The 16,706-nt window shown below is 52.6% G+C and overlaps 1 protein-coding gene across 2 annotated transcripts in view; it reads left to right on the plus strand.

Moving 5' to 3' along the window:
* SF3A1 (splicing factor 3a subunit 1) overlaps positions 1-16,706 on the plus strand; it is an 88,490-nt gene that overhangs the window by 54,369 nt on the left and 17,415 nt on the right. For both annotated transcript variants that reach the window (XM_075319957.1, XM_075319958.1), the window contains exons 13-15: positions 2,696-2,850; positions 2,962-3,063; positions 3,157-3,228. In XM_075319957.1, the coding sequence (XP_075176072.1) occupies positions 2,696-2,850; positions 2,962-3,063; positions 3,157-3,228 (329 nt within the window). The remainder of the gene's footprint in view (positions 1-2,695; positions 2,851-2,961; positions 3,064-3,156; positions 3,229-16,706) is intronic.

Below are 16,706 nucleotides of genomic sequence, written 5' to 3' on the forward strand. Positions count from 1 at the left end.
GTCCTTCCTATCCCCGTCCTGGGCGATAGTTACGACAGACGCGAGTCTATCAGGGTGGGGAGCAGTTTTTCTCCACTACAGCGCTCAGGGTACGTGGACTCAGCAAGAGTCCACTCTTCAGATCAATGTTCTTGAACACAGAGCAGTGTATCTTGCCCTACAATCCTTCCAACAGCGGCTGGAAAGCAAGCATATCCGACTTCAGTCGGACAGCTCCACAGCGGTGGCATACATCAACCACCAAGGAAGAACGCGCAACCGGCAAGCCTTCCAGGAAGTCCGGCAGGTTCTGATGTGGGTGGAAGACACGGCATCCACCATATCCACAATTCACATCCCAAGTGTGGAAACTAGGAAGCTGACTTCCTAAGTCGCTGAGGTGTGGCCGAAAGAGTATGGTCTCCTCACCCGGACGGGTTTCAGGAGATCTGGCGCCGCTGACAGAGGCCGGACGTCGATCTAATGGCGTCACGGCACAACAACAATGTGCCAGCTTCATGGCACGGTTTCACAATCATCGAGCTCTGGCGGCAAACGCCTTAGTTCAGCATTGGTCGCAGTTCCAGCTACCTTAGGTGCCACCTCTGGCATTGTTGCCCAGAGTACTGCGCTAGATCAAGACCGACTGCGGCCGCGCCATCCTCGTCGCTACAAATTGGCCGAGGATGTTGTGGTACTCTGTTCTGTGGTGCCTCACGGTAGGCTAACCGGGGGCACTACCAGACCAATCAGACTGGCTGTCTCAAGGGCCATTCTTCCATTTGAATTCTACGGCCCTCAACCGGATGGTGTGGCATTGAGTCCTGGAACCTAGTGTCGTCAGGATTACCTCAGGACGTGGTTGCCACCATGAGACAGGCTAGCATACCAACGTCCGCCAAGATTGACCACAGGACGTGGAAGATGTTCTTATCTCGGTGCTCGGCGCAGGGTGTTTCTCCCTGGCCGGTTGCATCGTCTATGTTTCCTTCCTTCCTGCAATCTAGGTAGGAAAATGGGTTGTCGCTCAGTTCCCTTTAGGGACAAGTCTCAGCGCTATCTGTATTTTTTCAGAAACGACGACTTCCTCAGGTACGCACGTTCCTACGGGGAGTTTGTCTTCTCAGCACTCCGTACAAGCGGCCGTTAGAGCCCTGAGATCTGAACAAGGTTCTAATTGCTCTCCAGATGCCGCCTTTCGAGCCTTTGAAGGATGTCTCCCTTCCCGTTTTTCACGGGAAGTGGCCTTCTAGTAACGGTCTCGTCTCTTAGGAGAGTTTCCGAGCTAGCAACGCTCTCATACAAACTCCCTTCCTGGTCCTTCACCAGGACAGGGTAGTTCTGCGTCCGGTTCCGGAATTTCTCCCTAAGGTGGTATCCCATTTTCATATCAATCAGGATATCACCTCACCTTCTTTGTGTCCTCGTCCAGTCCATCAATTTCAGAAAGATTTGCAATCTGTTGGTTCTGGTGAGAGCACTCAGGTTCTACTTCCCGCATGGCGCTCCTGCGCCACCCGGATGCACTCTTTGTCCTTGTCGCTGGTCGGCGTAAACAGTCGCAAGCTTCCAGATCCACCCTTGCTCGGGGGCTCGAGGAACCAATTCTTGAAACCTACAGTTCTACTGGGCTTCTGGTTCTCTCAAGGCCGAAGGCCCATTCTACCAGAGCCGTGGGTGCATCCTGGGCATTACGGCACCAGGCTACGGCTCAGCAGGTGTGTCAGGCACCCACCTGGTCGAGTCTACTTACTTTTACCAAGCATTATCAGATGCATACCTACGCTTCGGCAGACGCCAGCCTAGGTAGATAAGTCATTCAGGCGGCGGTTGGCCACCTGTAGGAGAGGGCCGTTTGACGGCCCTATCATGAGGTATTCTTTTACCCACCCAGGGATTGCTTTTGGACATCCCAATTGTCTGGGTCTCCCAATGGAGCGACAAAGAAGAAGGGAATTTTGTTTACTTACCGTAAATTCCTTTTCTTCTAGCTCCAATTGGGAGACCCAGCACCCGCCCTGTTTTCTCGGGGTTTTTCTGTTTTTTCGGGTACACATGTTGTTCATGTGGTATGGTTCAGTTCTCCGATGTTTCCTCGGATTGAATTGGTCTTTAAACCAGTTATTGGCTTTCCTCCTTCTTGCTTTGGCACTAAAACTGGTGAGCCAGTGATCCCACTGGGGGTGTATAGCCAGAAGGGGAGGGGCCTTACACTTTTAAGTGTAATACTTTGTGTGGCCTCCAGAGGCAATAGCTATACACCCAATTGTCTGGGTCTCCCAATTGGAGCTAGAAGAAAAGGAATTTACGGTAAGTAAACAAAATTCCCTTCTTTTCTTTCTTTGTCCCTTTTAATTGTTAGCAATTGTTTAGTGGTCTGGGTCCTGAGACACCCCCACTGATTGCTCTTGAAAAGAGCTCAGCTCAGGAGCGCACAGCCTATGCTTTCTATTGCTTGTGTATGTCACTGTGTACTCCTGTGCCCTGAGCTACACAAGTCTCCGTTTTTTTGAGTGATCGTGGCAGGCTCTCAGGACCCGGACTCGACAGTAATCCGGCAATTAAAGGGAGAAAAAAATATTAAATGTATTTTTGCAAACATTTGTTCTTTAATGAAAATGAAGGGTTTAAAGAAAAATCCACAGTATTTATAGAGGCATTGCCGGGGTGCTGGATTTAACCCTTATCTGCAACTTTTAATGTCTTCACATTCCAGCATTTGTTCCTGCGCCACCTGTTGCCCCTGTACCTACACCAGCGCCCCTGCCTCCATCGCATCCTCCTCCACCGCTAGAAGATGAACCATCTGCTAAGAAAATGAAGAGCGAAGATTCCCTCATTCCAGAAGAAGAATTCTTGCGTAGGAACAAGGTATGTTGGTTTTTACTTATCTTGATATTAAGATTTGCAGAGCTTTCTTTAATGTAATATGTTAATTATTGTTATTGTGTTTTATTTATTTTTTTTTTATTTTTTCTCCAGGGTCCTGTCACTGTCAAAGTACAGGTCCCCAACATGCAAGATAAGACTGAATGGAAGTTGGGCGGACAAGTGCTGGCGTTCACTCTGCCGCTTTCTGATCAGGTAAAGTCTAACACAGATTGGAATGTTGATGCTGTGTGGTGTATGTCATTAACACTATTTCGATAATAATATTTGTTTTTGTGTGTGTTACAGGTCTCTGTAATAAAGGTTAAAATTCATGAGGCAACTGGTATGCCAGCAGGGAAACAGAAGCTTCAGTATGACGTAAGTACATGTTTCTAGTGGCCTTAACCCCTTCACCCCCTGGGCGATTTTTTTTTTTTAGTTTTTTTTGGAGGGTTTTTTTGTTCTCCTTCTAAGATCCGTAACTTTTATTTTTCCGTCAATCTTGCCATATGAGGGCTTGTTTTTTGCGGGACGAGTTGTACTTTTAAATGAAACCACAAGTTTTATCATACAGTGTACTGGAAAAAAGGCAAAAAAAATCCAAGTGTGGAAAAATTGCAAAAAAGTGTGATTGCATGATTGTTTTGGGGATATTTTATTTACAGTGTTCACTAGTTTGGTCAAAATGATGTGTCGGTGTGATGCCTCAGGTCGATACAAATTCGTAGACATCAAACATGTATAGTCTTATTTTCTTCGGCGCTCCATTGGGAGACCCAGACGATTGGGTGTATAGCACTGCCTCCGGAGGCCACACAAAGCAATTACACTAAAAAGTGTAAGGCCCCTCCCCTTCTGGCTATACACCCCCAGTGGGATCACTGGCTCACCAGTTTTCTGCTTTGTGCAAAGGAGGTCAGACATCCACGCATAGCTCCACTGTTTAGTCAGCAGTAGCTGCTGACTATATCGGATGGAAGAAAAGAGGGCCCATATGGGGCCCCCAGCATGCTCCCTTCTTACCCCACTTGTGGTTTGTAAGGTTGAGGTACCCATTGCGGGTACGGAGGCTGGAGCCCACATGCTGTTTTCCTTCCCCATCCCCCTGAGGGGCTCTGAGGAAGTGGGATCTTACCGGCCACCAAGCCCTGAGGCCGGGCTCCATCCACAGACCCATTGAACCTGCTGGATGTGGAGCGGGAGTGCCGTTCAGGGACAAGGCCCTGCAACTTTCAGGTACTCTGTGTCCCCGTATGGCAGGCCACGCACACCCCAGGCTTGCTGGGTGTGCTAGTGCGCCGGGGACTGTAGCGCTGTGCGCTGGGCTTATAGTCCCCGCAGATTACTGGGGGACTTTATGTGTGTGGATCGCCGCGCCGACCGCCCCTGGAGCGGCGGCGCAGCTGCGACTTGTAGTGCGCCGGGGACGCGCCGACCGCGCTTTTACGGCGGCGGCGTTTGTAACTTTAGTCCCCGGTTTTCTGCGGCCTAGCTCCGCTTCGTTAACGCCCCCCACCCTGTCAATCAGGGTAGGGGAGAGACGTTGTTCAATCGGCAGCGCCGAGGGCTGGAGCACGATTTACATGCTCCAGCCCTCTCACTGAGCACAGTAGGACACAGGCTTCGCGCTTTTTCTCTGTGCACGCCCTAGGCCCGCCCCCAGGCTTGCAGCTCCCCAGGACGCCGGCAGCCATTATACACATGCAGTCTGGCTGGAGAACGGACGCAGGCTCTGAGGGACCCAGGCTAGGGGTTTCTGGCGACCACACACCCGCGCTAAGCGGGCGGTAAGCAGCACATACGTGCGGCCCCACTAGTGCCACAGTGTTATATTTGTGTGCTGCACTGTAAGGTCGCTTCTTGGCTGTACACCCTATATTGCTTTGAGGAGACAACAGCATGTCATCCGCAAAACGCAAGGGTGCCAAGGCACGGGCTGTATACACTGCTTGTACAGCATGTGGGGCTAATCTACCAGCAGGCTCCAACGACTCTCATTGTGTGCAATGTTCAGTCCCAGTGGCACTTCGTCAGCCAGAGCCTATTGTGGTGGTAGCCCAGGCAGAGACGCCTGTGAACCCTACCCCGGTGACGGGGACAGAATTTGCAGTCTTTGCTGATAAAATGTCTGTGACTATGACAAAAATCCTGGAGACCTTGCAGTCCAGGCCAGTTGCTCAGACCATGGACACCGCTGTGTCTATGTTCCCCGGCCCCCCTCAGCTGGAATTAATCCGTAATTCAAGGGGGTCCCAGGCATCACAGGCTGAGGGCTCTGACTCCGATGACAGTCCCAGTCCGCCTAAGCGAGCTCGCTGGGAGAGACCCTCCACGTCATCACGCGGATCAGGGTCTCAGCGAGAAGGGTCTCTATATGATGGCTCAGAGGTGGGTGATCAGGAGTCTTGTCCTGACGCCGCACTCAATTTGGATACGCCAGATGGTGACGCCATGGTAAATGACCTTATAGCGGCCATCAATAGGCTGTTGGATATTTCTCCCCCAGCCCCTTCTGCAGAGGAGGCAGCTGCACAGCAGGAGAAATTCCATTTCCTGTATCCCAAGCGTAAATTGAGTACTTTTCTGGACCACTCTGACTTCAGAGAATCCATCCAGAAACACAATACTTATCCGGACAAGCGTTTTTCTAAACGCCTTAAGGATACACGTTATCCTTTTCCCCCTGACGTGGTCAAACGCTGGACCCAGTGTCCAAAAGTGGACCCTCCAATATCCAGGCTTGCAGCTAGATCCATAGTTGCAGTGGAGGATGGGGCTTCACTTAAAGATGCCAATGACAGACAGATGGACCTTTGGTTGAAATCTGTCTATGAAGCTATTGGCGCGTCGTTTGCTCCAGCATTCGCGGCCGTGTGGGCGCTCCAAGCTATTTCAGCTGGTCTGGCACAGGTGGACTCTCTCATACGTCCAGCAGTGCCGCAAGTGGCGTCCCTAACTACGCAAATGTCTGCGTTTGCGACCTACGCTATCAATGCGGTACTGGACTCTACGAGCCGTACCTCAATGGCATCCGCCAACTCTGTAGTTTTGCGCAGAGCCTTGTGGTTAAAGGAATGGAAAGCAGATTCTGCTTCTAAAAAATGTTTAACCAGCTTGCCATTATCTGGAGACAGACTGTTTGGTGAGCAATTGGCGGAAATCATTAAACAGTCCAAAGGTAAGGACTCCTCCTTACCCCAGCCCAGATCAAGCAAACCTCCACAGAGGAAGTGGCAGTCAAAGTTTCGGTCCTTTCGAGGCTCGGGCAAGCCCCAATTCTCCTCGTCCAAAGGGACTCAGAAAGAGCAAAGGAGCTCAGATTCCTGGCGGGCTCACTCACGCCCCAAGAAAGCAACCGGAGGTACCGCTTCCAAGGCGGCTGCCTCATGACTTTCGGCCGCCTCCCTCCGCATCCTCGGTCGGTGGCAGGCTCTCCCGCTTTTGCGACATTTGGCTGCCACAGGTCAAAGACCGGTGGGTAACAGACATTTTGTCTCACGGGTACAGGATAGAGTTCAGTTCTCGTCCTCCGCCTCGGTTCTTCAGAACTTCCCCACATCCCGACCGAGCAGATGCCCTTCTGCAGGCGGTGAATTCTCTAAGAGCAGAAGGAGTGGTGGTCCCTGTTCCTCTTCAGGAACGAGGTCAAGGTTTTTACTCCAATCTCTTTGTGGTGCCAAAAAAGGACGGCTCATTCCGTCCTGTTCTGGACCTAAAACTGCTCAACAAGCATGTGAACGCCAGGCGGTTCCGGATGGAATCCCTCCGCTCAGTCATTGCCTCAATGTCTCAAGGAGATTTCCTAGCATCAATAGACATCAAGGATGCTTATCTCCACGTGCCGATTGCTACAGAGCACCAACGCTTTCTACGCTTCGTGATAGGAGACGACCATCTTCAGTTCGTAGCTCTGCCATTTGGTCTGGCGACAGCCCCACGGGTGTTCACCAAGATCATGGCGGCAGTGGTAGCAGTCTTGCACTCTCAGGGACACTCTGTGATCCCTTACTTGGACGACCTACTGGTCAAGGCACCCTCTCAAGAGGCATGCCAACTCAGCTTGACTGTTGCACTGGAGACTCTCCAGACGTTCGGGTGGATCATCAACTTCTCAAAGTCAAATCTGTCACCGACCCAATCACTAACGTATCTTGGCATGGAGTTTCATACTCTCTCAGCGATAGTGAAGCTTCCGCTGGACAAGCAGCGGTCTCTACAGACTGGGGTGCAGGCTCTCCTTCAAAGTCAGTCGCACTCCTTAAGACGCCTCATGCACTTCCTCGGGAAGATGGTGGCGGCAATGGAGGCGGTTCCGTTTGTGCAGTTTCATCTGCGCCCACTTCAATGGGACATTCTCCGCCAATGGGACGGGAAGTCAAAATCCCTGGACAGGAAAGTCTCCCTTTCCCAGACGGCCAAGGACTCTCTGCATTGGTGGCTTCTTCCCACCTCATTATCACAGGGAAGATCCTTCCTACCACCGTCTTGGGCGGTGGTCACGACAGACGCGAGTCTGTCAGGGTGGGGAGCAGTTTTTCTCCACCACAGGGCTCAGGGTACGTGGACTAAGCAGGAGTCCACCCTTCAGATCAATGTTCTGGAAATCAGAGCAGTGTATCTTGCCCTACTAGCCTTCCAGCAGTGGCTGGAAGGAAGGCAGATCCGAATTCAGTCGGACAACTCCACAGCGGTGGCATACATCAACCACCAAGGGGGGACACGCAGTCGGCAAGCCTTCCAGGAAGTCCGGCGGATTCTGATGTGGGTGGAAGCCACGGCCTCCACCATATCCGCAGTTCACATCCCCGGCGTAGAAAACTGGGAAGCAGACTTCCTCAGTCGCCAGGGCATGGACGCAGGGGAATGGTCCCTTCACCCAGACGTGTTTCAGGAAATCTGTCGCCGATGGGGAAGGCCGGACGTCGACCTCATGGCGTCCCGGCACAACAACAAGGTCCCAACCTTCATGGCACGGTCTCGCGATCAAAGAGCGCTGGCGGCAGACGCCCTAGTGCAAGATTGGTCGCAGTTCCGGCTCCCTTATGTGTTTCCACCTCTGGCACTCTTGCCCAGAGTGCTACGCAAGATCAGATCCGATTGCAGCCGCGTCATACTCGTCGCCCCAGACTGGCCGAGGAGGGCGTGGTATCCGGATCTGTGGCAGCTCACGGTCGGCCAAGCGTGGGCACTACCAGACCGACCAGACTTGCTGTCCCAAGGGCCGTTTTTCCATCGGAATTCTGCGGCCCTGAACCTGACTGTGTGGCCATTGAGTCCTGGATCCTAGCGTCTTCAGGATTATCCCAAGGGGTCGTTGCCACCATGAGACAGGCTAGGAAGCCCACGTCCGCTAAGATCTACCACAGAACGTGGAGGATATTCTTATCCTGGTGCTCTGCTCAGGGAGTGTCCCCCTGGCCATTTGCATTGCCTACCTTTCTTTCTTTCCTGCAATCTGGGTTAGAAAAAGGTTTGTCGCTCGGCTCCCTTAAAGGTCAGGTCTCGGCGCTATCCGTCTTTTTTCAGAGGCGTTTGGCACGCCTTCCTAAGGTGCGCACGTTCCTACAGGGGGTTTGCCATATCGTACCCCCGTACAAGCGGCCGTTAGATCCATGGGATCTGAACAGGGTACTAGTTGCCCTCCAGAAGCCGCCCTTCGAGCCTCTGAGGGAGGTTTCACTTTCTCGACTCTCACAGAAAGTGGCTTTTCTGGTAGCGATCACATCTCTTCGGAGAGTGTCTGAGCTGGCAGCGCTATCATCCAAGGCTCCCTTCCTGGTCTTCCACCAGGACAAGGTAGTGCTGCGCCCCATTCAGGAGTTTCTCCCGAAGGTGGTATCCTCTTTTCATCTTAATCAGGATATCTCTTTGCCTTCGTTTTGTCCTCATGCAGTTCATCGGTATGAGAAGGATTTACATTTGTTGGATCTGGTGAGAGCACTCAGAATCTACATTTCCAGCACGGCGCCCTTGCGCCGTTCGGATGCACTCTTTGTCCTTGTCGCTGGTAAGCGCAAAGGGTCGCAGGCTTCTAAGGCCACCCTGGCTCGATGGATCAAAGAACCAATTCTTGAAGCCTACCGTTCTGCTGGGCTTCCGGTTCCATCAGGGCTGAAGGCCCATTCTACCAGAGCCGTGGGTGCGTCCTGGGCATTGCGACACCAGGCTACGGCTCAACAGGTGTGCCAGGCAGCTACCTGGTCGAGTCTGCACACTTTCACCAAACATTATCAGGTGCATACCTATGCTTCGGCGGACGCCAGCCTAGGTAGAAGAGTCCTGCAGGCGGCAGTTGCCTCCCTATAGGGGAGGGCTGTCTTGCAGCTCTAACATGAGGTATTCTTTACCCACCCAGGGACAGCTTTTGGACGTCCCAATCGTCTGGGTCTCCCAATGGAGCGCCGAAGAAGAAGGGAATTTTGTTACTTACCGTAAATTCCTTTTCTTTTTCGCTCCTAATTGGGAGACCCAGACAGTGGGTGTATAGCTACTGCCTCTGGAGGCCGCACAAAGAACTACACTTAAAAGTGTAAGGCCCCTCCCCTTCTGGCTATACACCCTCCCGTAGGAGTACGGATTCCTCAGTTTTAGCTTTGTGCGAAAACAAACCCCAACAGAGGAAGGGTCAGTCTGGTTATCGGTCCTTTCGAGGACCGGGCAGATGCTCTGTTGCAGGCGGTGGCCGCTCTAAAGGCGGAAGGAGTGGTGACCTCCGTCCCTCTTCAGGAACAAGGTCACGGTTTTTACTCCAATCTGTTTGTGGTCCCAAAAAAGGACGGATCGTATCGACCCGTCCTGGATCTAAAGTTGCTCAACAGACACGTAAAAGTCAGGAGGTTCCGGATGGAATCCCTACGCTCCGTCATAGCCTCAATGTCTCAAGGAGATTTTCTAGCATCAATAGATATCAAAGATGCGTATCTCCACGTGCCGATTGCACCAGAGCATCAGCGTTTCCTACGCTTCGTCATACACGACGAACACCTGCAGTTCGTAGCGTTACCTTTCGGTCTGGCAACAGCCCCCCGGGTCTTCACCAAAGTCATGGCAGCAGTAGTAGCTGTTCTGCACTCGCAGGGTCACTCGGTCATCCCGTATCTAGACGACCTGCTTATAAAGGCACCCTCTCAAGAGGCATGCCAGCACAGTCTGAAGGTGGCACTAGACACTCTCCAGAATTTCGGGTGGATTATCAACTTTCCAAAGTCTCATCTAACCCCGACCCAATCTCTGACTTATCTTGGCATGGAGTTTCATACTCTCTCAGCGATAGTGAAGCTTCCACTGGACAAGCAGTGTTCGCTACGGACTGGAGTGCAATCTCTCCTTCAGAGCCAGTCGCACTCACTGAGGCGCCTCATGCATTTCCTAGGAAAGATGGTAGCAGCAATAGAGGCAGTCCCGTTCGCGCAGTTTCATCTGCGCCCTCTACAATGGGACATTCTACGCCAATGGGATGGGAAATCGACGTCCCTCGACAGGACTGTCTCCCTCTCTCAGACTGCCAAGGACTCTCTGCGTTGGCTTCTCCCCACCTCATTGTCACAGGGAAAGTCGTTCCTTCCCCCGTCCTGGGCAGTAGTCACGACGGATGCGAGCCTATCAGGGTGGGGAGCGGTGTTTCTCCACCACAGGGCTCAGGGGACGTGGACTCAGGAAGAGTCCACCCTGCAGATCAATGTTCTGGAAATCAGAGCAATCTATCTTGCCCTGCGAGCCTTCCAACAATGGCTGGAAGGCAAGCAGATTCGGATTCAGTCGGACAATTCCACGGCGGTGGCGTACATCAACCACCAAGGGGGAACACGCAGTCGCCAAGCTTTTCAAGAAGTCCAGCGGATTTTGACGTGGGTGGAAAGCAGAGCGTCCACCATATCCGCAGTTCACATCCCAGGCGTGGAAAACTGGGAAGCAGACTTTCTCAGTCGCCAGGGCATGGACGCAGGAGAATGGTCCCTTCACCCGGACGTGTTTCAGCAGATCTGTTGCCGCTGGGGGACGCCGGACGTCGATCTGATGGCGTCACGGCACAACAACAAGGTCCCGGTTTTCATGGCACGGTCTCACGATCACCGAGCACTGGCGGCAGACGCCTTGGTTCAGGATTGGTCGCAATTCCGACTCCCCTATGTGTTCCCACCTCTAGCATTGTTACCCAGAGTTCTCCGGAAAATCAGGTCCGACTGCCATCGAGCCATACTCGTCGCTCCAGACTGGCCAAGAAGGTCGTGGTACCCGGATCTGTGGCATCTCACGGTAGGCCAACCGTGGACACTACCAGACCGTCCAGATTTGCTGTCTCAAGGGCCGTTTTTCCATCTGAATTCTGCGGCCCTGAACCTGACTGTGTGGCCATTGAGTCCTGGATCCTAGCGGCCTCAGGTTTATCTCATGAAGTTGTTGCCACAATGAGACAGGCTAGAAAACCATCCTCAGCTAAGATCTATCACAGGACGTGGAAGATATTCTTAGCGTGGTGCTTGGCTCAAGGGGTTTCTCCCTGGCCATTTGCATTGCCAATTTTTCTTTCCTTCCTGCAGTCTGGATTGGAAAAAGGTTTGTCGCTTAGCTCTCTTAAGGGTCAAGTCTCCGCGCTATCCGTATTCTTTCAGAAGCGCTTGGCACGGCTTTCTAAAGTACGCACTTTTCTCCAAGGAGTTTGTCATATCGTTCCTCCTTACAAACGGCCATTGGAACCCTGGGATCTGAACAAGGTTCTCATTGCTCTCCAGAAGCCGCCTTTCGAGCCTTTGAAAGAGGTTTCCCTTTCTCGGCTTTCACAAAAAGTAGTTTTTCTTGTGGCGGTCACGTCTCTTCGAAGAGTGTCCGAGCTAGCGGCGTTATCTTGCAAATCTCCCTTCCTGGTGTTTCACCAAGACAAGGTAGTACTGCGTCCAATTCCGGAGTTTTCTCCCAAGGTGGTTTCTTCCTTTCATCTCAATCAGGATATCACTTTGCCATCTTTGTGTCCGCATCCAGTTCACCAATTTGAAAAGGGTTTACATCTGTTGGACCTGGTGAGAGCACTCAGGATTTACATTTCTCGCACGGCGCCTCTACGCCGTTCTGATGCGCTCTTTGTCCTAGTCGCTGGTCAGCATAAGGGATCGCAAGCTTCCAAATCCACCCTTGCGCGGTGGATCAAGGAACCAATTCTTCACACATACCGTTCTGCTGGGCTTCCGATTCCATCTGGACTGAAGGCCCATTCTACCAGAGCCGTGGGTGCGTCCTGGGCATTGCGGCATCAGGCTACGGCTCAGCAAGTGTGCCAGGCGGCTACCTGGTCGAGTCTGCACACGTTTACCAAACACTATCAAGTGCATACCTACGCTTCGGCAGATGCCAGCCTAGGTAGACAGGTCCTTCAGGCGGCGGTGGCCCACCTGTAGGAAGAGGCTGTCTGACAGCCCGTTCATGTGGTATCTTTTTACCCACCCAGGGACTGCTTTTGGACGTCCCACTGTCTGGGTCTCCCAATTAGGAGCGAAAAAGAAGAAGGGAATTTTGTTTACTTACCGTAAATTCCTTTTCTTCTAGCTCCAATTGGGAGACCCAGCACCCGCCCTATTTGTTCTTAGGGTTTCGTTTTTCGGGTGCACATGTTGTTCATGTTGTTTCTTAAGTTCTCCGATCTTGTTATCGGATTGAATTTGTTTTTGAAACTGTTATTGGCTTTCCTCCTTCTTGCTTTGGTACTAAAACTGAGGAATCCGTACTCCTACGGGAGGGTGTATAGCCAGAAGGGGAGGGGCCTTACACTTTTAAGTGTAGTTCTTTGTGCGGCCTCCAGAGGCAGTAGCTATACACCCACTGTCTGGGTCTCCCAATTGGAGCTAGAAGAAAAGGAATTTACGGTAAGTAAACAAAATTCCCTTCTTCTTCTAGCTCCTATTGGGAGACCCAGCACCCGCCCTGTTGTCCTTCGGGATTTTTGGTTGTTTTTCGGGTACACATGTTGTTCATGTTGAACGGTTTTCAGTTCTCCGACGTTACTTCGGAGTGAATTTGTTTAAACCAGTTATTGGCTTTCCTCCTTCTTGCTTTTGCACTAAAACTGGTGAGCCAGTGATCCCACTGGGGGTGTATAGCCAGAAGGGGAGGGGCCTTACACTTTTTAGTGTAATTGCTTTGTGTGGCCTCCGGAGGCAGTGCTATACACCCAATCGTCTGGGTCTCCCAATAGGAGCTAGAAGAAAAGGAATTTACGGTAAGTAACAAAATTCCCTTCTTTATCTAAGGGGTTACACAAAATTCATAAGTTTGTCCAAAGAAAGTGTAACACTTTCTTTCTTCGGCGCTCCTTTGGGAGACCCAGACGATTGGGTGTATAGCTACTGCCTCCGGAGGCCACACAAAGCATTACACTAAAAAGTGTAAGGCCCCTCCCCTTCTGGCTATACACCCCCAGTGGGATCACTGGCTCACCAGTTTTCTGCTTTGTGCGAAGGAGGTCAGACATCCACGCATAGCTCCACTGTTTAGTCAGCAGTAGCTGCTGACTATATCGGATGGAAGAAAAGAGGGCCCATATAGGGCCCCCAGCATGCTCCCTTCTCACCCCGCTTGTGGTTTGTAAGGTTGAGGTACCTATTGCTGGTACGGCGGCTGGAGCCCACATGCTGTTTTCCTTCCCCATCCCCCTGAGGGGCTCTGAGGAAGTGGGATCTTACCGGCCCCAAAGCCCTGAGGCCGGGCTCCATCCACAGACCCATTGAACCTGCTGGATACGGAGCTGGGTACCGTTCAGGGACATGGCCCTGCACCATTCAGGTACTCTGTGTCCCGGTACACACAGGCACAGCACACTCCAGACTTGCTGGGTGTGCTAGTGCGCCGGGGACAGTAAAGGGTTACAGTCACTGCAGCCTAGCTGAGTGACTTTATGTATTGGGAACTACCGCGCCGGACGCTCCGGGAGCGGCGGCGCGGCTGGGACTTGTAGTGCGCCGGGGACTTAGCGCCGACCGCGCTTTTACGGCGGCGACGCTTATAAATCCAGTCCCCGGCTTTTGCGGCCTAGCTCCGCTTCGTTCCCGCCCCCACCCTGTCAATCAGCAGCGCCGAGGGCTGGAGCCTTATTTACATGCTCCAGCCCTCTCACTGGACACTGTGGGACGCCGGTTTCCCGCTCTGACTTGGGGGCACGCCCACGGCCCGCCCCTACCCACACGAGCTGGAGAAGGACGCCGGCAGCCATTCCTGCAGTCCGAGCTGAGAGATCGGACTCTGGGCAACCAGGCACAGGACTAGGGCGACCACACACCCACTTATAGGCGGGCGGTAAGCGGCACCTGAAGTGCTGACCCCACTAAATACCGCAGTTGTCCATTTGTATTTTATGCTTACACTGCATAGGTCGCTATTTTTGGCTATATGCCCTCTTAGATGGCGACACATCAGCAGCAGGAAAGCAGGGGTGCTAAGGCACAGGCTTTCCATGCTGCTTGTATTGCATGTACTGAAGTGTTCATGTGTATTTATGCTTGTATGCTATACACTGCACTGTACGGTCGCTAGTCTGGGCTATTTTCGCCTAGAATGACTAGACTACAGCAGCAGAAAAGCAAGGGTGCTGAGGCACAGGTTTTTTTCTATGCTGCTTGTATTGCAGGGGTTGCAGTGTTCATTTGTACTTATGCTTGTATGCTATACATTGCACTGTATGGTCGCTATTCTGGGCTATATTCCCCTAGATGGCTAGTCTACAGCAGCAGAAAAGCAGGGGTGCCAAGGCACAGGCTTTCTATGCTGCTTGTATTGCATGTGCTGCAGTGTTCATTTGTACTTTATGCTTGTATGCTATACATTGCACTGTACGGTCGCCATTCTTGGCTCTATATCCTAGATGGCTAGCCGGCAGCAGCATATAAGCAACACAGGCTTTCGATGCTGTTTTTACTGCATGTGATACTGTTCCACGGCACTGAACCCCATTGTGTGCAATGCTCCCCTGTAGCACTTGGTCAGCCGGGGTCTCTACTAGACGTGGCCAAAGGAACCACCTGTCAACCCTGTCCAAGGACAGGGATGGAGTTGCAATGGGATAGAGACTTGCAGTCCGGACAGGCCATGGGCAATCTGGATCATTGCTCCCTGGCCACCCTCATTTGGAATAAAATCGGTGCTCCGGGGGGGTCCCAGGAGGCTCTCTGTATGATGAGGCAGACGTAGCTCATCAGGACTTTGATCCTGACACCGCTCTCAATCCGGATACACCAGATGGTGACGCCATAAGGAATGATCCTATAGCGTCCATCAATGGAATGTTGGATCTTTCTCCCTCAGCTCCCCCAGCGGAGGAGTCAGCTTCACAGCAGGAGAAGTCCCATTTCAGTAGCTCAAACGTATATTGAGTATTTCTTCGGCGCTCTATTGGGAGACCCAGACGATTGGGTGTATAGCACTGCCTCCGGAGGCCACACAAAGCAATTACACTAAAAAGTGTAAGGCCCCTCCCCTTCTGGCTATACACCCCCAGTGGGATCACTGGCTCACCAGTTTTCTGCTTTGTGCGAAGGAGGTCAGACATCCACGCATAGCTCCACTGTTTGTAGTCAGCAGTAGCTGCTGGCTCTATCGGATGGAAGAAAAGAGGGCCCATATAGGGCCCCCAGCATGCTCCCTTCTCACCCGCGGTGGTGCTTGTAAGGTTGAGGTACCTATTGCTGGTACAGAGGCTGGAGCCCACATGCTGTTTTCCTTCCACATCCCCTGGAGGGCTCTGTGGAAGTGGGATCTTGCCGGCCCCCAAGCCCTGGGGCCGGGCTCCATCCACAGACCCAGAGAACCTGCTGGATTTGGAGCGGGAGTGCCGTTCAGGGACAAGGCCCTGCAACTTTCAGGTACTCTGTGTCCCCGGCAGGCACGGACACTCTCAAGGCTTGCTGAGCGTTATAGTGCGCCGGGGACAGTAGCGCTGTACGCTGGGGTTAAGTCACTGCAGCTTTGCTGAGTGACGTTACATGTTGGGAACTACTGCGCCGACCGCTCCTGGAGCGGCGGCGCAGCTGCGACTTGTGGTGCGCCGGGGACTTTGCGCCGACCGCGCTTTTACGGCGGCGGCGCTTCTAACTTTAGCCCCCGGCTTCTGCGGCCTAGCGCCGCTTCGTTCCCGCCCCCACCCTGTCAATCAGGGTAGGGGAGAGACGCTGCTCAATTGGCAGCGCCGAGGGCTGGAGCTTTATTTACATGCTCCAGCCCTCTCACTAGGCACAGAGGGAAGCAGACTTCCCGCTCTTCGTCGGTGTACGCCCAGGGCCCGCCCCCCCTCTCCACAAGGACGCCGGCAGCCATTACACATGCGATCTGGCTGGGGAAAGGCAGCAGGCTCTGGGAGACCCAGACTAGAGGGATTTCTGGCGACCACACACCGCTCCTAAGCGGGCGGTAAGCAGCACAGTAGTGCTGGCCCCACTAGTGCCTCAGTGATATATTAGTGTACTTCTTTCTTGGTACCATATATATATATATATATATATATATATATATTTATATAGTGCACTGTAAGGTCGCTTCTTGGCTGGACACCCTGTACTGCTCTGAGGAGGCAGCAACATGTCATCCGCAAAACGCAAGGCTGCCAAGGCACGGGCTGTGTACACTGTTTGTACTGCATGTGGGGCTGATCTACCGACAGGCTCCAATGACTCACATTGTGTGCAATGTTCAGTCCCAGTGGCACTTCGTCAGCCAGAGCCTATTGTGGTGGTAGCCCAGGCAGAGACGCCTGTGAACCCGACCCCGGTGACGGGGACAGACTTTGCAGTGTTTGCTGATAAAATGTCTGAGACTATGGCAAAAATCCTGGAGACCTTGCAGGCCAGGCCAGTTCCTCAGACCATGGACACTGTTGT

This window comes from Anomaloglossus baeobatrachus, chromosome 1 (genome assembly GCF_048569485.1).
Source record: "Anomaloglossus baeobatrachus isolate aAnoBae1 chromosome 1, aAnoBae1.hap1, whole genome shotgun sequence".
NCBI classification, from domain to species: Eukaryota; Metazoa; Chordata; class Amphibia; order Anura; family Aromobatidae; genus Anomaloglossus; species Anomaloglossus baeobatrachus.